A 23,866-nucleotide genomic window follows, 5' to 3' on the forward strand; every position below is an offset into this window, starting at 1 on the left:
GCGGGGGGTCCTTCCACGCTCTGGGTCAGCGGCGGCAATTCTGCGGCGGGTCCTTCATTCGCTCCAGGACCCAGTGCCGAAGTGCCCCGAAGACCGGAAGTGTGGAAGGACCCCCGCCTAGGGTGCCAAAAATCCTGGCGACGCTCCTGATTCCCAAGGCTTCTTTCATATCTGATGAGTTATTTAGTTACAGGGGTATTTACAATGTAAATGTTTGCTATTACATTATGATAAGAACAGGTAAGTGAAAACAATGCAAAGAATGTTCTTTTAGTTTTCATTAAGTTAAAACACCCAAACTTTTTGTACTGGCAATCCATTTCACAAAGCAAGCCTCCGAGTTCAGTCCCCCTCCCGACTCCCAGTTTGAAAACCCCTGCCCAATACACTCTCAACATCTAACCATTACTTTGAGCTACACAAGTGAATTGACCTGAATATACTTTAGCATGACCTGGTCAGCCAGCGACACAGAAGCTACAACCAATAAAACTGTGTCAATTAGAATCATTAGATATCTCCTGTAGGTAGCTCCTTCGCTGACAGTGAATAGAAAATAATTAGCTGGAATGTTCTGGGATCCCTGAGGCTGGCGCATGCTTAGGTGAGACAGACTTTGACTCAAGGTACAGATGCCACAAAAATATTGAGATTAATAATGTTTTTCACTTCACTCAGAGACACAATGGACACTCCTGCTTCCCAGGCACGAGAAGATGGTAGTTGCAGAGAGGATCTGTTTTCATGCATCATTACCTTTTCAGGGTATGCTTGCTCTCCAGAGTAACGAGAGTCTCTTTACACAAGTTGTTTTTATTGGAGCCGCTAAAGGAGTAGCCTACAAGGCTTTACATGACATTCTAAGACCAAGCAGTTTGACATTTAAAAAACGAGGTGGAGAAGGTTTTGTGGGTTTTTTCCCTCTGAAACAAACAGAACAAAGGGTTTCAGAATTAAATTATTTTTAAAGATATTAAACCTGATGACTTAGGCTACATTTTAATTAGAAAAATCTAAATCCTGAGGCAAAACTGCCTGTTATGAAACAAGTCTGAAGAATAGTCTGCCCCTCAGAAGGACTGTCATGGGAAATTACTCCAATTTATCAGTGCACCTTGCTTGTTTTTTCCTCAAGAATAGAATAGAATATACCTCTGCCTCAATATAACGCTACCCAATATACCATGAATTTGGATATGATGCAATAAAGCTGCGCTCCGGGGGGGGGGGGGGGGGCGCTGCGCACTCTGGTGGATCAAAGCAAATTCGATATAATGCGGTTTCACCTATAACACGGTAAGATTTTTTGGCTCCTGAGGACAGCATTATATTGAGGTAGAGGTGTACTTATCTCATAGAACTGGAAGGGACCCCAAAAGGGCATTGAGTCCAGCCCCCTGCCTTCCCTGAAAGGTCATCGAGTCCAGCCCCCTACCTTCACTAGCAGGACCAAGTACTGATTTTGCCCCAGATCCCTAAGTGGGCCCCTCAAGGACTGAACTCACAACCCTGGGTTTAGCAAGCCAATGCTCAAGCCACTGAGCTATCCCTCAAGCCACATGGCTAAATACAAACACAAAAACATGACTTTATAAAAGCTCACTGCCCTACTTACCAGTAGGAGGGATATTTTGTGGAAAAATTACTGTTTTAAGCATGTTGAACTAGCATTAGCTTGCTGACAAATTACTGAAAAACGAACATTGTACAAAAACAGTTACAATCTAATTTGTACACATGGTTTGCCCATAGGGTCTTCAACAAGCACAATGCTTCATAAGCACACCAAGGCATAATGATTACCTGATCTGAGTCAATGAAGTTCATGTACACTTCACGTTTAATTACACTTGTATGATTGGTAGTACATGAAATAATAAAGTAATACATTAATAAAAAGGGAGAATGATTGCTTCCAGAACACTATTTATCTAATAAGCAGTTTGTTAAGGTGGTTCCTTTTTGTGGCCTATAAAGCTGTAGAGAAGCCTAAAAGGCAGCAAAGCCAAATGTACAACTAAAGAATAAGACAGTCTAGTTTTGAAATCAGCAAAATGCAGGGACTACTGTGAACTGTAATATCTCCATATTGGTTTTAGCTCTTCGGTTAGCTCTTTTATACTGCCTCAGATTCCCTTTGATTCTTGTTCCAAAACCCAGCTGTCTCCCTATTGATAAAAATTTATCAGTATTTGCAATGTGACCTTAGTATGGCAACAAGAAATACAGACTGGACATTAACTCTACAGGTCACAAATGAATATTCCAAATAAATATAGCACACAAACAATACACGACCATTTTATTCTTTTACATTGAAGGGGATGTAATTTTAGGGGGAAGAAAGTGGAAAAAAATTTCAAGCCCCCTCCTGAGACAAGACTGCTGTTACAAAATAAGGCTGAGTACATCAGGCCCAATGACATGAAGATACGCGAGAGCTGTTGCATCTCCCACTCAACTCTAAATTGTGGAATGGGCTAAGTACATTTCTTATAGTCCTTTAAACATTCAGAAATGTCTTCAGGAAAAATCCAGTTCAGTGGGGATTTCATTTTTTTTTTTTTGAGGGGTGAATGTACGGTGGCAAGAAGGAGGGAGAGAAGCTGCGCTATCTATCAAGAGGAGAGTATTGACAGTCTCTCCTGAGACCACCGCTGGCACAGCCACTGAAGCCAAGTCCACGTATCAGAAAGGAGTAACCAACAATGAAGATTCAAACAGTGCTTGTCCTCAAGGATGATTTAGGGATAAGGGTGAAAAGGAAAAAGAGATACCAACAGCTCTGGGTGACCGGGGCTAGCAGGCGCCATTTTGGGCAAGACTGCTAGTGATAAGAATGACTGGGGCTCTCACTTCTTTCCTCCTCCTTTGGTATACTTCAGGTATACTTAAAGGCTCTCTTGCAAGGAAGAGGACTAGAGGTTTAAGCTATTACACAGTAAAAGAAAAAAGCTTGTGTTTCCACCAAACATTTAATACCTTTCAAAAAGCCAATGGAATTCTTGACAAGCCATTCTGATGTTAATATAACTTCCCAAACAGGCCTTTCCATGACTTAAGAGAGTTTTCCATGCTCTCAGAGCTTGCAGAGACCTTTTGAATAAGCCTCATTCAAAGTCCTTAGGAGAAGCTGTTTTTGAGATAAGACATTGCCCCCCCACAAAAAAAAAAAAAACAAACCAAAAAAAAAACCACCACCCAAGCCTTAGAATTTTCAAAATATGATTAGTAAAATAAATAAATAAACTGGCATGGTCCATATCTCATTTCATATCTCAACAATTATTTGTCTGAATCACAACTGTGGACAAAAAATTAGTCTCTGGCCACGTACTACAGATACAAAATCTGAAATATGTTTTCTGAGGATTTTAGAGGAAGAAGCAAGATTGATCTTATAACGGAAAGCAAGTCTCAACATTGACTACTAAGAGACACTTACTTCTTCATAAGTTCCTCTTGATCTAACTCTCATAAGCAACAGGGCCAGAAATCAAGCTCATTCTAGAATCCAGCTCTGTTCTCCTACATGTCATATGCTAGAGGAAATGACCATGATGATCAGTGCCATTTTAGATGGATTATGGTCAGAGTGAACCCTAGGCAAAACACTATCTGAAAAAAAATTAAAATAACTTGGGCAACTTTCAGTCTAAAGCGACTATATTCCCACACATACCAAGTACAATTTTGCTTTACCTTTACTAGAAAGCAGTAAGATCATCTTAATCTTAACTATATTCATGCTACTCTCTGACTTATTTTTGCTGCTAGTTTGTGTGGTCATTAAAGATCAGTTTCATTATATTTAAAGCTAATACTAAAGTAAGGCTGATTCAACTACAGGGATCAAGGAAGAGTTCTAATACAGTACTGTGGAATTTCTCTTAATAGACACTGACACGTTTATAGTGTAAATAAATAACTACACTAGAGTGCTAAGTGAAAATAAAATTAACAAAGTTATTAGTAAAAAGAAAAGGAATTGCTGCCTACAAAAGTACTAGCAAGATTTTCCTATGTAACAGAAAGGACTATGTTCAAATGCTCAACATTCACGGCTCCCTGCTTTGGGTAAAAAGTCCCCAGTGTAAGTTCAAAGATACAGAGAAACTGATCTGAAAATTGAAGAAAGTCAGGTGGAAAGTAAGATTAATATTCAGCCATCAGAAAATCTGTCATTTTTATCAGCATAAGCCAGGTACACTCTTCTAACTAAATGCTGGCAAAGAGTGAGCATAGAGCATTGTTTGACAAAAAAAAATTTGTGAAAAACTGACCATGTTTGGGAATAAATGTCCAAAACTAAAATATAAATAAAGGAAAAGAAATTTAAGAAACAAATAACATGTTCACTTCAGTAAACTAGTGCATCAATTAAAATACAGGTTATGAAATCACTTATTATACCAGAACAGGTTGCATCTCTTTCAATATTCACAAACATCCCTATGGTTTACTCCCAAAATAGCACTGGAGACACATGAGCCTATTTTACATAGACACACACAGCCCTTAAAGTTTTCCCCACAGTTAAGCAATGCAAATCCCAAATATTTTGTTTAGAGGGTTCATATAGCTAAAGTTCTTGAGCTGCAAAATCTTTCATAAAGAAAGAGAGCTTAAAAGCACCATCTTAACTAATAGAAATGGCTGGAAAAGATTCAGGGTGAAAAGTCACATGTTAAATATCTAAGCTAAGGACAAAATACATTGTCTTTGCACTTCTATGCTATAAAATCATTACAAATGCTAACGAGCTATAGCTCTGAATCTGCATTTACTACACCTCTACCCCAATATAACACTGTTCTCGGGAGCCAAAAAATGTAACCATGTTATAGGTGAAACTGCGTTATATCGAACTTGCTTCGATCCACCGGAGTGCGCAGTCCTGGCCCCCTGGAGTGCTGCCTTACCGCATTATATCAAAATTTGTGTTATATTAGGTCACGTTATATTGGGGTAGAAGTATATTTGTTATCTCAAAAGAAGGCATTCTACACAGCAGCATCCAACGGGTAGAAAATACTGAGGTTACTTAATATTTTATTTTAGGTTCTTAATATTATAGTATTATAAATGTGTGTTTTGAAAATACTACTAAAATGTATGCATTTCTGCACAATATCCCAATATCCCACCAATCTGGATCAGCATTATTAATCTATATTTTAAAGTAAAAAATATACCAATTTTTCAATAGAGACTCATTTGTAAAGGCAACATTAAAGTACCTGATTCCCTTAGTGTAGGTGTATACTCTCTAACTTTTTACTTTAAACAATTTGCATAACGAACTTCTCCCTCTTACCAACAGCTCCATGAAACATACAAGGCAGAGAACCAATTAAGTAGTTAATCTTTAATTTTCTTTCAGCTGTGAACAGACTTTATACATCTGCATTACACAGTGATTCAGTGTAAAGTAAAAAGTTAGCTCACAGAATGAAACTACAATAAAAGCTTTACTTGTGACTTGTTGTCAATATGACATCATATTTCACTTTGAAAATTAGGATCCAATACAACAGCACCCTACATTGTACATATATACAGTACAGGCCATTTTAAGGAGTCATTAGCTGAAGAAGGGAAGGTTTTTATTTTAAGATCTTCAATAGGAAGTTACATTCCCCCTCCCTCTTCGGTGATATGGACTATATATGCAGTGTAGTAACAATGTTGGTCCTAGGATATTGGAGACACAAGGTGGGTGGGGTACTATCTTTTACTGGACAAACTTCGGTTGGTGGGGGAAACAAGCTTTCAAACTCAATCAGAAGAGCTCCATGTAAGATCGAAAGCTTGTCTCTCTCACCAATAGAAGTTGGTCCAATAAAATATATCACCTCTTAGTCAACAATCTAGACAAACAGTTCCCAAATGACGAGTCAAGGCAAGCGGGAGGGCCAAGACTGGACCCACAGAGTAGACTGATACAAAATCAGAAGTAGGGAAGAGCAAGTCTAACAAGTTTATTACATGAATAAATATTTACCTTCACAACAGCAATCACATGCACCAGAAACCAAATAAATTGGCAGTATAAAAATAAATGCTGAGGCAAACCAAAGAGGGGGAAGAGATATAAATAAAATACAAATTAATGTTCTAGTTCAGAGTTAAGTCTGATTTATATTAAAGGAACTGTTGAACATGGAACCAAACATACGGAAAAAGTTTTCTCCTCATCCAAACAGTAACTGTTCTGAACATACATGGACAAGGGGGAACTATTAATAGCACATTGTGATGTACAAGGATTAGTCTAAAGTTTATAGTCATGAGTCAACAATTTTCTATCTTCTGAAGAGACTCTTCCTCCCTGCCCTTCTCTCCCCCTCCAATAACTATCAACATCAGCAGGCTGCTGCCTCTGACTGAAAGAAGTGAGTGGATTGCATTTCAGTAGAGTGGCACAAGCATATGTAATCAGAGTAGATGAAAACTAAAAAAAAGGGTCGAGAGGTAGTGTCAGCTTCCTTTTCAAAAGATTTAGTGTCTAATTAGCTAATTTTCAGTCTTCTAGTATGTACTGCAAATCTATAAAACATTCAGAAATAAATTGTGGAGAAATAAATTGCGTTACCCTTAAAAAAAAATCATTTAACTCTGAGCTGTAATGAAACAGATTTTGTTCAGGTACTAGGGAGACTATTCTTGTATAATTGAAAAAGATGTGCCATAATCTCTAACATCTCATGTGTTTGTATCTCTCAAAATTTCTTCCATGCTGATCACGTAGCACATGCTTTGTGTGAATGTGTGCATACACTGTCCAGCATCTTATAATCTGTCTCTTTCCATCTTCTGAGAGTGAAAGAAAGCCAAAACGTGTAATAAAGATAAATCGCCCTCCTAATGGAATGTCAGGGTTATCTTTTAAAGTTGAAAAAACTTCTATTCAAATTTTCTCTTTACAATTCTACATTCCAAGAGCAACAATTTATTAAATGGTGTATCAGAATAGTAACAGGATTATATGATGTCATAGTAATAGTAATATGATTTTCTGCTACTGCTCCATGGAAAATATTATAAGCTACATATTAAATACAAAAAGCTATGCTAATGCAGTGCTATAGCAGAAATGTTCAAATGTGTGTGTTTGGAGTCTCAGCCATGAGAGTTGAAGAGAATGAGTGCATTAACAGTGGAAAATTCTTTTGTACTGCAAAAAATTTCTTCCACAGAATTTCCCTATAAGCATAGGTTCATTTTAACGAACACTGATATTTTCATACTGTAATCCATTAAAAAGGCAGGGCTATCCTTCATCTTCACAATAAACCAGTTCTATTGTACTGCATTGTGTAATCTTTAGATCACATATTTTAAATTACACATGGTCAAGTGTAGGCAAAATATGAAATTCCATGTACTTAATTTTAAGAAAGGTAGACAAGTGCAGAAAAAGTAAGTATTTAAAAACAAACAATACTGGAGAGATAAGGATATCCTTTACATCACAAATAATCAACACTAATACAATGGACACACTGCTCAACTTGTGTTCATTATGGCTATTTTGCAGGTTATTTATGCAGGTCCCTAAAAGGAGCAAGAAGAGTAAAATGTGGAGCAGAAGATGAGATAAACACAAAGAGGGTAAAAATAGTACTAGCTGGGAATTCTGGAAGAGAGATGTTATTTTGCTACCCCTTTGGTAGCATAGAATTATGAGCAATGATATGGTGAACTACCTTTCAGAAATAACTAAGGAGGAAAAAATAAGCCTTTTTTTCCCTCTTGAAAGGCCAATCTTCCATGATACGTGTTGAGATAACCAGCTTCCATTCATCTTGAGGTAGGGATGTTGATCTTTTAAAAGGGTAACTGGAAGATTATGTTGCAGAGGATGAAAACTACAGTCTAGGCCTTATAAACGAAGATGACTAAGTAAGATGTAGATGTGCACAAACACTTTTTTCAATACAGGCTGACTTAGGCCAACACATAAAAGAAGCATATTGTCCATACGTAGGGCTGCGTCAAAAGTTTTCCATCAAAACTGGTCTTCTATGGAAAACTGGGTTTTCAACCAAATTATTATTATTATTATTATTTAACAAAAAGTAGCTGTTTTCTGCAAAAAAAATCAATTTTTCACTGAAAACCCAAATATTTCCATTTGGAAATGCTGCTGTAGTTCTTCATGTCCCCAGTTCTCCTCAATAAGCATGATTCCCTAGCCAGATTACATCTCTTATGATGCACCATTGAAGTCCCTGGCCATAGTACACTGCCCTCGCTTCTCCAGGACGACAGAGGAAACAGCTCTACAACTGTTTCCTATTTGGGGATACAATTATTTGGGAAGTATAATTTAACACAAATCCACAGGGACCTGACTCCTTAGATTTTCAAACGTCTTGTTTTCAAACCAAGCATGATTAGTCTCCAATTCAGAGGTGAGAGAGTAGGCTTTCAAGATCATTAGCCTCTATGTTTGTCCCAGGTGGGCCCATAGGATAAATCTAGCCTATTCTGAGAAGTTTCTTGGTGAATGCTCTTGTCCCAGACATTTCAGACAGTAAACGTGCATTCCTCAACTTTTTTCCATTGGACAGGAGGCATAATGCTTGAATATATATGACATCTACAAGAAATCAACCAAACGGTGATGTTTGGGTTGTGCAACAAAATACCTACATGTTTATATGAGTCACCTATATAACTTTAAAGTGTGCCCTCCGCAGTTTCCTTCTAATATTTGTTACCAGCCTTGTCTTACTTCATTTCAGATTAGATTGGAAGGTCTCTGAGGCAATTTCAATTGTGATCACCACGTTTCAGATCCGTAAGTCAAACTATGATGATACTCAGTTAAACTACACAGTTACACTAAGCAAATTGCCAATAAATTTTTTTTTTAAAACAGACTAAATCATTAAAAAATTAAGCTAAAACTAGTGAGAGAGAAAAGGCATAGTAATGAGAGAATAAGTAAAGGAGTGTGCTTGTGGCCTTGAGCCCTTTTATATCCTCACTTTGAATATTTAGATGTGAGTGAGTGACCTCAAGAACTACAGCAATATTTTGCAGGAGAAAAGTGTGTCCTGGTATCACAGAGAAGGAATTTTGCAGAGGAAAGGCAATTATCTATTTAGTATAGTGTGGATTTGAAAGTAATTATTTTATATCCTGAAAAACATGCAAAATTTAAAATAATCTGAGTGATGAATGCCCTTTTGATTTGTATCCGCAGGTAACGCGTATAGCTTATTTTTCAATCATTTTTTTTTTTCAAATTTAGTGCACTACACATTCTATATTCAGAGATATAGTGTGTATGCATCAAGGCTTTGATTCTGTGAGCATTTAAGGTAGCATATATACAACTTTAAACAAATATTTTTACACATCAGTCCCATTGAAGAGACCCCAAGTTTACAGTTTTACCTCCAAACAATTTGTTGTTTCTACCTGAAAATGTTTATACTCTGGTTAGAGGAAGTTTAAATAAACCCATAGTACTAGTGACTGAGATAAATTGTAATCACATTCTTTTCTTTAGGTTACCATTGTGAAATTAATGTACATCCATTATATGAGTTTAAAGACGCTCTATGAATCATTCTAATGAAAGATCAGTCAGCATTTATCTCTACTATGTGCTTGAGGGACTTCCATTGCCTGGCATATTATTTGTACAAAGAACATTTTTTTTTTAATTAAAAGATCTGGAATTTGAAAGTATGGATGCTCTGAGCAAATATATTCTGAGATCTCTTAATCAACAAAGAATATCCAACCACTACATCCTCTGCAAAAATTTCCAGCTTTACTTCGCACTTAGTATCAAGAATGCACCACAATATCCTGTGTTAGCCAAGATAACAACATGTGTATTTTGATGTACAGAGCAGTAAAAACTGCATGTTGATTTACACCTTTGTTTGCAAGCTGGCTTGCAAAACATTTTAAATTTCATCTTTAGTTATGGCTTTGGGATTTGTGAATTTTACTGTTTTTAAATGCTGGTTCTCTTTGCAGAATATTACCCACTCACTTACTGCCTCTTTCAAGTTAAGGTCTTTGCAGATGAACTTCTTGCACCAGCATTATATAGGGAAGGCTAAATGGTTCTTGTGCCTTCCTTGAGAGTACTTCCTTAAGCAGTTATTTAGGTGCCTGATGGCTTGTCCACATTTTCCCAGATAGCCTTGTCCTTCAGCAGTTGTTTTGGAAAAAAGAAAATTCTCAAATAATACAGGCTGAACATTAATTAGGAAAACACACTAATCCTTCTCTTACACTATGGGCTTGGCTACACTGGAGAGTTACAGCACTGGTGATGTGGTTACAGCGCTGCAACTCACTCTGTGTCCACACTTGCAAAGCACAGCCAGCGCTGCAACTTCCTGGCTGCAGCGCAGGCTGTACACCTGGTCTGCTTGGGGTGTAGCGATTCCAGCGCTGGTGATGCAGTGCTGCTCATCAAGTGTGGCCACCAAAAGCGCTTTTATTGGCCTCCAGGGTATCAGGAGGTATCCCAGCATATCTTTTCAGCCACTCTGCTCATCGTTTCGCACTCCACTGCCCTGGGCTCAGGTGACCCGCTCTTTAAATGCCCCGGGAATTTTAAAAATCCCCTTCCTGTTTGCTCAGCCAGGTGTGGAGTGCAAATCAATCAATCACTGACCATGCCTCCACGCCCCAAACGAGCCCCAGCATGGAGCACTTGTGAGCTGCAGGACCTCATCAGTGCTTGGGGTGAGGAAGTTGTGCAGTCACAGCTGTGCTCCAGTCGTCGAAATTATGATACCTATGGGCAGATATCAAAGTCCATGCTGCAAAGGGTCCATGAACGGGACGCACTGCAGTGCAGGGTTAAAGTAAAGGAGCTGCAGAGTGCCTATTGCAAAGCCCATGGGGGAAAGCGCCACTCAGGAGCTGCCCTCACGACCTGCCGTTTTTACAAGGAGCTGTATGCCATACTTGGGTGTGACCCCACTGCCAATCTGAGGACCACGATGGAGAGTTCAGAGCAGGGAGAAGAGGGGGAGGGTGTAGAGGAAACCGAGAGTGAAGCTACTGGGATGGAGGGAGACACCCTGAAGTTCCAGGAGGCATGCAGCCAGGAGCTCTTCTCAAGCCAGGAGGAAGCTAGCCAGTCGCAGCAGCTGGAACTTGTTGGTGAAGAAGAAGCAGAGGAGCGGATTCACGGTAAGCAGCTTTTATTTTAAGGATGGAAATGTTTTGGGAGAGGAGGGAGGGGTTATGGCTGCATGCATGCATGCATGCCTAGATGCGGAATAGCCCATTGATGTGGTCTATCACGTCACGGTAATCGGCCTTGGTAATCTCTTCAGAAGTTTCAGCCAGAGCGTGGGCAATGCGCTTGCGCAAGTTTATAGGGAGAGCCACCGTGCTCCTTATCCCAGTCAGGCTAATGCGTCCGCGCCACTATGTCGTGATGGGTGGAGGGATCATTGCTGCACACAGGCAAGCTGCACAGGGACCAGGGCGGAATCCACATTGCTGTAGAAGACCCTCCCGCTCTTCCCAGGTAACTCGCAGCAGCGATATATCTGGGAGTAGAAAATCCTGTGGAAAATGTAGGGATAGTGTTCAGTGCAGGTCCCCGCCAGCTGCTCTCTGCTTTCCCCAATGCACAGAAACCCCAGTAAGCCCTGACTCAAGCAGCTCCTCTTCCCAGGTGAGTCGCGGCAGAAACACTCATCCCATTACTCACCATGTCTTCACTGCTGTGGCCTCTCTGTGCTATGTTTGCTATGTGTACATGATGCTACAAATAGTCTACAAACTCCTTCACTGTGATTATAAACAATGCAGCCTCTGTATTAAATGTTTCTATTTCTGTTTTTTTTAAAGTGTCCTTGAATCCTCCGGCCCTATCACAGCCTGCTGAAAGACTACAGAACTTGAGGCGGAAACCAAGGAAAAGCAAAGAAGATTTGGTGAAAGCAGTTATGAATCAGTATGCCAGAGAGAATAAGAGGCCACACTGCAGCGCTGGTAGATGTCACTGTGGCCACACTGCAGCGCTGTCCCTACACAGCTGTACAAAGACAGCTGTAACTCCCAGCGCTGCACAAATGTAAGTGTAGCCATACCCTCAGATGAAAATTTTAATTAACACTTCATTCCATCCACTACTGAACTGTATGTGCCTCCCACACTATTCATCTCGCCAAGAGACCTGCAGATACTTTTTACCATTGTTTATTATTAATTTATTGGCACTGAAGTAGCACGCTAAAGGCTCCAAAAATAAGGATTAGAAACCCACTGTGTTTGATGTTGTACAAACATATGGCTCCTGCACCAAAATGTTCACAATATAATCTGAAACAAGACGTAATAAGGACTGGAGAGAGAAAATGTATCAGTGGAGGGAAACACAAAGCAGGAGAAAGGAATTGGCTACCAAGAAAAGCACAAAGCAGCTGATAATCCTTCTGGCGCGCCAAACGGACTGTATGCAGTCACTTGTAGCCATGCAGGTAGATCACTACCGTGCTAACCCCCCAAAGCTCTCTCCCTTGTGCCCCAGTGTTTGTTCAAAACCCGCTTCTCCAGCATCCTGGTTCTTACCACCACCAGCTGCCCCCAACAGCTGTACGTTCACCTACCAGCCCTGAGAACTACGACCCTTACCCTATGCACTCAACCCCCATCACCATGCAGCATATTAATCTTGAAGTTCAGCAGGCACTGCAAAGCAATCCAGGCAGGACACATTCAAACCTCTGAATGTACAGTTCATCACTCTACCCCCCTTCCCTTTTATGTACTGTATTTTGAATAAATGATTTCTTGGCTTTTAAAACATTTTTTATTATTGCAGAAAGTGAAACATACTGTACCCCAATGGAAAAACAGGCACTGCAAATCATTGTAACCACTGCACTTCACTTCGGTGCAAGGCACCAAACTTTACTGTTGGTTTTCAGCCTCAAATTGCTCCCTTAAGGCATCCCTAATCCTTGAAGCACTGTGTTGGGCCTCTCTAGTAGCCCTGCTCTCTGGCTGTGCAAATTCAGCCTCTAGGCGTTGAACCTCGGAGGTCCATTCCTCATGGAACGTTTCACCCTTCCCTTCACAAATATTATGGAGGGTACAGCACGCGGATATAACTGCAGGGATGCTGCTTTCCCCCAAGTCTAGCTTCCCATAAAGACACCTCCAGCATCCCTTTAAACGGCCGAAAGCACACTCCACAGTCATTCTGCACCGGCTCAGCCTGCGGTTGAACCAGTCCTTGCTCCTGTCAAGCTTCCCTGTATACGGTTTCATGAGCCATGGAGACCCTGCTTTCCCGTTAATGCCAAGGATCACAATGGGCATTTCAATGTCCCCTACTGTGATCTTCCGGTCTGGGAAAAAAGTCCCGGCCTGCAGCTTCCTGAACAGGGCACTGTTCTGAAAGATGCGTGCATCATGCACCTTTCCGGGCCAGCCTGTGTAAATGTCAGTGAAACGCCCACGGTGATCCACAAGCGCTTGGAGAACCACAGAGAAATACCCCTTCCAATTAATGTACTCGGATGCCAGGTGGGGTGGTGCCAGAATAGGAATATGCGTCCCATCTATCGCCCCTCCGCAGTTAGGGAAATCCATTTGTGCAAAGCCATCCACAATGTCCTGCACGTTCCCCAGAGTCACGGTTCTTCTTAGCAGGATGCGATTAATGGCCCTGCAAACTTGCATCAACACTATTCCAACGGTCGACTTTCCCACTCCTAACTGGTTCGCGACCGATTGGTAGCTGTCTGGAATTGCCATCTTCCAGATTGCAATAGCCAACCGCTTCTCCACTGACAGGGCAGCTCTCAAGTCTCGTGTCCTTGTGCAGCAGGGTTGGGGCGAGCTCAGCACACAGTCCCATGAAAGTGGCTTTTCTCATCTGAAAGTTCTGCAGCCACTGCTCATCTTCCCAGACTTGCAGGACGATGTGATCCCACCACTCAGTGCTTGTTTCCCGAGCCCAAAGGCGGCGTTCCACGGTGCTGAGCACGTCTGTTACTGCCACAAGCAATTTAGTGTCACACGTGTCAGGCGAATCAATATCATTGTTGGACTCCTCACTGTCACTTTGGAGCTGAAGGAATAGCTAAACTGCCAAACGTGATGTGCTGGCGACATTCATCAGCAAAGTCCTCAGCAGCTCCATTTCTAACAGAAATCGTGCTGGAGACTCACAATGGCGCCAAACTGCTGGGATGTGTAGCGATGCACCACGGGGCATTGGGACAGGAAGCGGAATGACCCGCACCCTTCCGTCCCCTTCCCACAACCCACAGCGCCAAAGTGGGACGAGGTGCTCTGTGGGATAGCTGCCCACAATGCACCACTCCCAACAGCGCTGCAAATGCTGCAAATGTGGCCACACTGCAGCGCTGGTAGATGTCACTGTGGCCACACTGCAGCGCTGTCCCTACACAGCTGTACGAAGACAGCTGTAACTCCCAGCGCTGCACAAATGTAAGTGTAGCCATACCCTCAGATGAAAATTTTAATTAACACTTCATTCCATCCACTATTGAACTGTATGTGCCTCCCACACTATTCATCTCGCCAAGAGACCTGCAGATACTTTTTACCATTGTTTATTATTAATTTATTGGCACTGAAGTAGCACCCTAAAGGCTCCAAAAATAAGGATTAGAAACCCACTGTGTTTGATGTAGTACAAACATATGGCTCCTGCACCAAAATGTTCACAATATAATCTGAAACAAGATGTAATAAGTAATAAGAGAAACAGGGAAAGAGGACAAGAGTAATGATAAAGATCAGGGTCGCTACATGGGTCAGAGTTATTACATAACTTGATAAGTCCTGACAGTTCTAAATCATAAACTTTATTTGAAACAAATAACATATACTATTGCAGACTGATGCACAACATAACCATTACTTGTTGGCTGATTTCTTCTAGGAGACATGGGTCTTAGAGAGGATCTTCCACAGGAGTCATTTAATAAAGAAGATGCAATGAAACTTGTCTTATGTGATAAGCTCAAAGAACTGACAACAACTGGTTGCTTAATGAAGGTAATCTTATTATAAAATTGTAGAATTGTATTTCATATGTAGGGGGCTACTTTGGAACAGTTTCTTAACACAGACGGTTGCCTAACAAAGATGCTCATGTAGCGGTATTGGTGTACTTCTAGACTAAACATTCACTACGTCAACTGAAGTTTTTTTTAATATCCAGGCAATTATTATTATTTGTATTCTGGTACCATATGCGTATTCCTCGAGTGACTTCAGGGTAATGGTCATTGCTCAATGTCCGCGGGCGTTAGGTCACTAATATGGAATTTTCTCCTTATGTACAAGGGTTGCTATTGATAGTCAACAGCTGTATATCTTTTTTCCATTAAAATTAGATCCGTAGAGAATTAATTCCTTCTTTGTAAGCAACCAACTTGGAAGTTAATTCTAAACATATCAGTGGCCAAAGGCAGAAGGACCCAAGGTCAACAAAAATCAAAGCACCAGTTTAACAAAATATAACACTTTTCTTCATCTTTAGTGTGTGAAGGGAAATCAAAATATTTCTATTAAGTTCACATATGTTAATTTATAAATCCTGTAAATTCTGTTTTCCCTCCCAAAATTAAAAAGTTTAATATTTCATTAGTAAAAGATTAAATCCCATAGAAAGTGCCAGAAATATACCTTTTCTGCCTTTTTGTCAGAGATATCTTGCTTTTCTAGAACTGCCATACTCTCCTTCAGATTCTTCACTATGTCTGCAGGAGACTTGTGGGATTTGCCAAAGGGGAATGGCATTATTGCAAGCTATACAGGTCTTCCTTCTGCAGCTCCCACTTCACCTAGAAACAGAACATAAAAGAATATCAAAAGGTGGAAATAGTGGGTCAACAGTGATAGCATATAGAATACCTAGAAAGCATTATAAAGGCGTCAGTATAGTATGCAGTGTAATTCAGTTAAACTATAACACAAAACCATCTTTAAATTGTACACTATTTGAGTTTCTAATTTTCTAGAACATGGAATAAAGAATCCAAGAAATCAAACTGAAATCATTATCTAGCGTTTCAGATAGATATTAAAAATTATACGCAGGACCACGGTACTGTACAAATAGCACAGTTCAAAGTCACAGGCTAGCCAGATAAAAATATAGAGGTTATTCCAATTTATGCTGGCAAGAAAAATCAAATCACTAACAATAGGATTTGTCCTGGCTTATTGTTGCTGAGTACTGAAACTTATTTTCAAATGAATGCATAGATGGCTGCTAGCAACAGAATTTTATTACCAGTACCAAGAATTAAACAAAGCATTTAGGGTCAGACTCTGTCAGACTGAAGATCACATTCACAGAGACGGTTCTTTCAAAGATGAGGTATGCCCTCTGCCCCAAGTCAGCAGACTTTTCCAAGGGAAAGTTAGCACATGCATTAAATATATTCATATCTTTGTCTAAATTAAATAGGAAGTCGAAAGATTTTCTAGTGCAAAGGTAAAAAAACTTTTACCAGTATAAATGCTTCAAAACCAGAGCTTTAGTTCCTAAACTCATTTATCTTCATTCACACAATAGTTTCCCCTGAAATGATTTCACAAATTGCACTTCTAGAACTCTAGACCAGCTACGAGTGAACAGAAAATCCAGCACTGAAAAATGCTGATGGGTTACTTCTGCAGGAGACAAAATATATTTGAAGCTGACAAAGCAGAGGTTACAATGTCATTACAAAAAAAGGATGTCACCCTGAACTTCAGTTATTTTCTATCTCTACCTGCCAATGAGAATAACCACCAGTCAGCATGGATCAGTATAAAAAACTAGCATCTAATTTACAGCAAAGCTTCTCATCTAATACAATACAAACACTTGTTACATATCATTTAAATAAAAGTTCCTCCTATAGGTCACTAAGCTAGAATACTGAAAATTTGTACATTCACTCATTATGCACTCCAAACATTTTAGTTTGATCTTTCCATCATAGGTCACTAAAAGCTTTTCAGTTTTAAGATTTCAACCATTCAAGTGCCTTTAGTTGTAAACGAGAAGTATTAATTTGCAAAAGTTTTCCTTTTTACATGAGCCAGTGATGTCAGGTATGAGGCTAACAATCTGAAGAACTGAATGTCATAGGATACCAGATCTATTTAAGATTTTAGCTAAGAAAATTCCCATAAATATGTAAATCGAGTATGTGATTATAAAACTTACTATAACTGTTGCATGCTGCTGTATAAGAAATAATACAGCTGCTCACGAAGAGACGCATTCCTGCAGTAAGTAGTATTTAAATCAGTCTACTCTTGAAGAGAAAGTAGCAAAACATCAGTATAATGGAAGTGACCAGATCTCTCTCACTTCCAAAAACAGTATTTTCACTTTTTTAATTTACGCAAGCAATATGTCCAATATTTACATGTGAAATTACTCCTTTTCCACCATATCTCAAAACATCTTAATCAGCACTGATAAAAGGCTGAAAAATTGAGTATCTATGAACAGATAATTGATAATTTTAGAGATAATAGCATACCTGTTATTGATGAAAAATTACTTTAAGACAATAATATTAAATAATGTCTCAATATTTTGTCAAATGTGAATGCAATGCAGTACCATCTTCAGCGAAAACATGACTATCAACTATTATTTAATAAAAATGATGCTATTTTCAAATGGGGATTTACAGGTATTCCAAGATTTTTTTTAGAGGCAAGAGAGGGGCAGGATGTGGCATTTAAAGCGTTCCTATAAAGTATGATTCCACTCTGAAAACTGCTTCTGTACAAAGTGGAATCAAGGCTTTCCATATCTGTCTCAATCACTTCCAGACAGTCTGCTCAGTTTACCAGTTTAAAAGATATTTTTTCCCCCAAATCACTAGCCCTGCCAACACAAACTGAGATCTAAAAGTCAAGCTGAATTTTTTATGGTTTGCTTATCATTATGGGTAATAAATACAATAAAAGCCAAATTGTTCACCAGTTTCACCTGTATAACCCCTTTATCTTCAATTAAGATTGGACAGGTGTAAATGAAGGTAGAATTTGGTCCAAACTGTTTTGTTGAAGATGTGAGAGCAAGAGTAGAAATCAAGCTCCAGAACCAAGAGAGCTATGGGGAATAAATGTTACTAAATGTAGAGTAGAAAAAAATATTTTATTATGAAATAAACATCTAAGACAGAACACAATGTAGGGAGCAGATCTATTGAATCATAAGGTGATACTGTTATATACTCTTTTTTCTGCCCACAATTACACTGCTTTCAGAACAAAAATTCTCGCAAAGAATTACACTAACTCATTTAACTATAGGCAATCAGATAAATCCAATTTCTAAGTTTACAAGTTTTATAAACTTCCCTCTAGAAGATAGTGCCTTCACCTATTTCAAATCGACTAGCCTCTACATTTGCAGGAAGGCCTGTGATTTGACTTGCCTCTCATAGTTTTATGAGCTCCATACCAGTAATACGGTACATGGACATATACATGATTTTGGGGTATATTTGCAAGAATTTTAATTTGAAGATTTGAGGATAAAAAATGAATAGAATTCAATACATTCCCAAAAATGTCACTTATTCATATTTGAGTATACTCTATGCGTAAATAAAGAAGTTTCATTGTGAGTTTTTGATAAGCAATTTATAAAAATAAGCCAACTGGCAATAGTAAGCAAATCCAAGTCCTGAGTCACAGCAGGTGCCGGGAGAGATCACTGCTGCAAGGTGCTTTATGTATTACATAGAACTAAGCAAATGAGTTATTAGTGCTATTTCTGTTGCAGAAACAGAGTGACACTAGTGGGAACCTCATTTGTGTCTCCTGAGACTGAAATTCCTACTAAAAAGCCAGTGCTGCATCTTGCTAAAGAAGCCGGGGTATCCCTCTATATTCTAGAACAGGGGTAGAAAACCTGCAGCATGCGAGCTGATTTTCAGTGGTACTCACACTGCCCAGGTCCTGGCCACTGGTCTGGGGGCCTCTGCATTTTAATTAAATTTTAAATGAAGCTTCTTAAACATTTTTAAAACCTTATTTACTTTACATACAACAATAGTTTAGTTATATATTATAGACTTATAGAAAGAGACCTTCTAAAAATATTAAAATGTATTACTGGCACACGAAACCTTAAATTAGAGTGAATAAATGAAGACTCGGCACACCACTTCTCAAAGGTCGCCGACCCATGTTCTAGAAACATAATGGATATAGCTGTGAAGGGGGAAAAAACATATGAAGTGTGACAGACTGATACTATCCTAAAATACCCTGAACGAACCTTTTGGAATTAAAATAAACTTCACTGAATAAGGGTTAGTACCTTTGGGGTACATTGTATTAAAAATGTAATTGCGTATGAGTTGTGAAGTTGTATGTACCTCCTCTAGCATAGAGGTGATGCTCATGAATTTCCTCAGTTATCAGCCTTTGAATCCACACCTCTGGGGAGATATGCATAAACTAACTAGTTCAAACTTCATTCTCCAGAGACCAACAGACAAAGAAAAGACTTTTGGATAAAAGCCTGGGGTTTAAACTGACTCAGGGCCTTCTGCCTGATCCAGCAAATGGACAGGACCTCTGGTTCACAGACAGCTCCAATCTTCAGAGAATTGGAAGTACCTGGCCTACTGAGGCCTCATAAGCCTGTGTAACTGTTCTGAGCTGAAGCTCTGATGAACTTGTAACCACAAAGAAACCCGTAGAGTGGGCTGATGCCTAGTAAGCTTATTAGCATGCATGCATGTTCTTTTATTGTTTTTAATGTTTCTCTGTAATGTTTTTTTACCTTAAGTAAACTTGCTTAGAAAGAACTATGGGGTAGCTTCCATTTATAGCAAGACTCAAATATTACGGCCAGAAGGGACCATTATGATTATGTAGTCTGACCTTCTACAAACTGAAGGCCACAGAACCTCACCTCAGGTAGGTATGTTTAGAGAGACTGTCTTTACTGGGAAATGCCCAGTGAAGGCAAGAAATTGTTCAGCCTAGATGTACCCTTGTCAGAAGGAAGTGAGACATGGGTCTCCACCCAACAGAGGCAACAGCTGGGAAGCTGGAAGCCTGAAAGAGGGTGTCCTTGCTGGACCACTGAGGAGGAATACAAGTCCAGTTGCCCTCAATTGTAACATGAAGCACTTAAGCAACAAGGAGTCCAGTGGCACCTTAAAGACTAACAGATTTATTTGGGAATAAGCTTTTGTGGGTAAAAAAGCTACTTCTTCAGATGCATGGAGAAGACGTAGTGGGCTTTTTATCCATGAAAGCTTATGCTCAAATAAATCTGTTAGTCTTTAAGGTGCCACTGGACTCTTTGGGGATACAGACTAACAAAGCTACCCTCAATGCATGATTCACTTACGATCTCTCTCTCTTGATAACCTGGGGAAACTTATCTAAAAGGAAAGCTACAATACATGATAACAGTGTGTGTGTGAGGTTGGGAAAAACTGCAACATACCACATCTGTCTAATTAAAAAGGAAAAGTCCAAAGGAAGTGCCATGTGATATTCATCCAAAATTGAACCAGCCCATTGAACCATATCAATTTATAACAATTTTCCCAGTACCAGCATCTGAGTTGTGGTTCTTTTGTTTGTTTGTTTTTGCAAACTACTTAAACGGCTTTGTTTGCCACTTTAAAAATTACTTTGAGACCTTTTTCAAAAAGTTGGTCTGCTCATAAGCACCTGGACAGCTTTATCTTTTGAATTAGCATGTTTCTTTGCTTCATCTCTCATTGTCAGTAATCATTTGTGAATTGATGCCACAAATAACCTTCCACTGAGCACTTATCACAGAATCATAAGCACACTTTACTGTCTGCACTAACCTAACAGGATCTGGTAGAAAGAGAAAAGTGAAATGAAATGAAAACCAAGATGTTTAAAGTATCGCTATTGTGTTCAAATTTGGAAAACACAGAACGTAACTTTTTTTTGTTTAGTGCAAGCGGATATCAAAAACAAGAACACGGCACAGTCAATTCTCCAAAAGCTAAACAAGGCACTAAGAATGTGATATAGCATCTTTTTCCTCTAAGTCATTGGTTTGAAATTAACACACAAATAAAGTCTATAAACAGCTGCCACAGAATGGCTACATATGAAATGCATTGGTGTTTTTGGCCCAGTTCCTACTGGAGAAGCATCCACATGATAAAGCCTACTATCAATTGATAGTCTTACTGCAAGGCTCGGCAGAGATGCCAAATGGTGGATGTGTACAGAAATTAAAGGTAATCCCCCTAGTTCAGTGTTGAGGTACCTGCTGAAACCAGTACAATCAACCCTTAGAGTTCAACAGACTCAGATCTTCCTTTCCCTCCAAAACCAAGAGTATATTAAAAAGCTACATTACATTTTTTGTCTAACTTCTGACTTATTTATTAGCCTTAAAGAAAAAGCTTCCCGTTTCCAATTTCATTATTTCAGGGTGAAAATATAACCTTAAATACAAAGATGCAGGCCTCCCTCCTACCTACTTAAAGGAGACTTCACTTATACCCTCTCTCACAGCTTGAGGTGGGAAACTGTCATTCTATCCTTTTCCTACTCTCAACCTTACCCCATCATCCTTGTTTCTTTTTACAAATAGCATCTTGCTTACATGAACTACATTTTGGATTTTACTTATGCATGCCATGTTCTAAAGGGGTCCCACAGCTGGCAGACAGGGTCAACACTAACAAAGTGAACATCCAGACTTTTGGGCTAACAGGACATGGTGGCTCATTGTGTCAGATTTTACAGAATTTCTAATTGTGCCAAGGTCTGATCTGGCTGTGCAAAATTTGCTTGATAAACATTACTTTAAATCAACAGTTCTCAAACTATGGGGCGGGCCTCCCAAGGAAGAGTGGGAGCGTGTGCTGCCTCTTTTCTTTTTAAAAACAAAACAAAACACTATGGCTGTCAGCCCCAGGCTCATGAAGAAGGGCTGTGCACACCCAGGAGGTGGGGGATAAAGGGGCAGCTGGATACCCACCACCCTGGCTCAAACTCCCCCTTCCCCTCCACCAGGAGGCAGCTCAGGCTCCTTAACTCTTTCCTCCTCCCCCTATCCCCGCAGTCCCTCAGCTGGAGCTGGCGGGGCTCTAGCTGTCAGTCCCAGGATGGCAGCAGCAGCACAAAAGTAAAGGCAGCAATGGGGCACTAAGTCTTTTGTGAAAAGTGATACTGATCATCACTTTTCACATTGCCACCCTTACTTCTGTGCTGCTGCTGCCTTCATATCTGGGCACCCAGTCAGCAGACACTGCTCTACACTTTGCCTTTAGAGCTGAGTAGCAGGGTGCATAAACAACTACTGACTCAAAGAAGGGAGGCTCAATCAAGTAAGTTTGAGAACCATGTCTTTGAATCATAACTAGTTTGTAACGGCTGTACGGAATATAGGTTAAATTGTAGCCAATTTTTAACTACTATGGTTAACAAACGATACTCTGAAAGGCTTAAGATTGCCTTGCTGCTTTAAAAAAAAAATAGATAATGCTTGAAAAAGTCAATCTACAGGGACACTTGTTTCTCTTGCTCAAGAAAAACTAGAACAAATGCAAGAACACTGACATGCAGTTTTTTCCTTGTGATCAATTTAATATACTAAGGAACAAGATTTCTTCTTCTTATTTGAAATGTCAGAAAGTGCACTCTCCTACAGGCTAATTCAAATACGGGTTAGAAAGAGCTACACTGAAACAGTGTAATCATCCAACAAGGGAAGTTATTTAAGCAAGGAGTGACAAAATTAAAAGTAAGTTGATTGCATGACTATTACTAAGAAAAACATTCTGAGAACAAAGTACAAATAGTAGTACAGTACATCTTTACTTACTGGCATCTCTATTAAACTACTCCATAGAGGGCTAGATTACAGGTACTCAAACTTCACTAGCGTGGACCTCAACAACTCTCTTGAAGCTAGAACGAAGTTCAAGGAACACTGAAGAACAGAGGAAGGCAGAGAAAATATAGTCTTCCTATGATGGACTGTACTTTTATGCTCACCATTTTTACAAAACTATGAAAACATTTGTACAAAGTATCCCTTTGTGAGGTATCATTTGAAAACTCATAATTCACTGATCATTATTGTCCTTGTGAAGTATGCATGGCAACATTGTATGTAAAGTTACAAGATTCTACCATCTGATGTTACAATAGCCCAAACCAGTTTCTCAGAGACAAAATGCTAGTGAGCATCTCAGCCAGGTTTCAGCATAATCAAATAGACTATCACCTGATTAAGGGAACATTTTTGGCAGGAAGAAAGGCATAAGTGAGAAATTTACATATTGGCAAATAAACAGCTGGGGTTCCCGTTCAAAACAGACTTGCTGCCACCTGAACTCTAGCTGGAGTGGATACTCCAAAAAGAGAGAGAGGCTATAAAAGGGGGAACAGAGGACAGAAATCACCTCTCTTCCCTCATTTTTACTCACTGCATCAACTGAACTGAGTGAGTGGTCCTGATTGAAGGAGTTCAGCCAGTAAAAGCATGAGATGAGAAAAAACTTTGCTTTGAATTCAATTAGCTTGTTCAGTGAAGTAATAGTTTACATTTTACCTTTTATTTCTTTGTAGCCAATTCTGACTTTTATGCCTCATTACTTGTAATCACTTAAATTCTTTCTGTGGTTAATAAAATTGTTTTATTGTTTTATCTAAATGAATGCATGTTTGAAGTATCTGGAGCCTTCATTTGAGATAACAGAGTTTGTGCATATCATTTTCTATTAATGAAATGATGGACTTTCTGTGAGTTTGTACTTCACAGAAGGAAAGAACTGGGCAGTACAAAATGCACATTTCTGGGGACAAGACTGGAGCTGGGAATTTGCTGGTGACACTCTGCAATATAATTTAA

General features: G+C 39.5%; 1 protein-coding gene across 3 annotated transcripts in view; it reads right to left on the reverse strand.

Moving 5' to 3' along the window:
- CAB39 (calcium binding protein 39) overlaps window positions 1–23,866 on the reverse strand; it is a 65,945-nt gene that overhangs the window by 21,865 nt on the left and 20,214 nt on the right. The window contains exons 1-2 of one of the 3 annotated variants that reach the window (XM_050964107.1): window positions 19,125–19,194; window positions 15,664–15,821 (exon numbers count right to left, since the gene is read on the reverse strand). In XM_050964107.1, coding sequence (XP_050820064.1) covers window positions 15,664–15,777 — 114 coding nt within the window. In that variant the 5' untranslated portion in view covers window positions 15,778–15,821; window positions 19,125–19,194. Of the gene's footprint in view, window positions 1–15,663; window positions 15,822–17,197; window positions 17,238–19,124; window positions 19,195–23,866 lie in introns of those variants that run through there. The other 2 variants (XM_050964109.1, XM_050964108.1) reach the window with 2 other exon arrangements.

Source organism: Gopherus flavomarginatus, chromosome 8 (assembly GCF_025201925.1).
Source record: "Gopherus flavomarginatus isolate rGopFla2 chromosome 8, rGopFla2.mat.asm, whole genome shotgun sequence".
NCBI lineage: Eukaryota > Metazoa > Chordata > Testudines > Testudinidae > Gopherus > Gopherus flavomarginatus.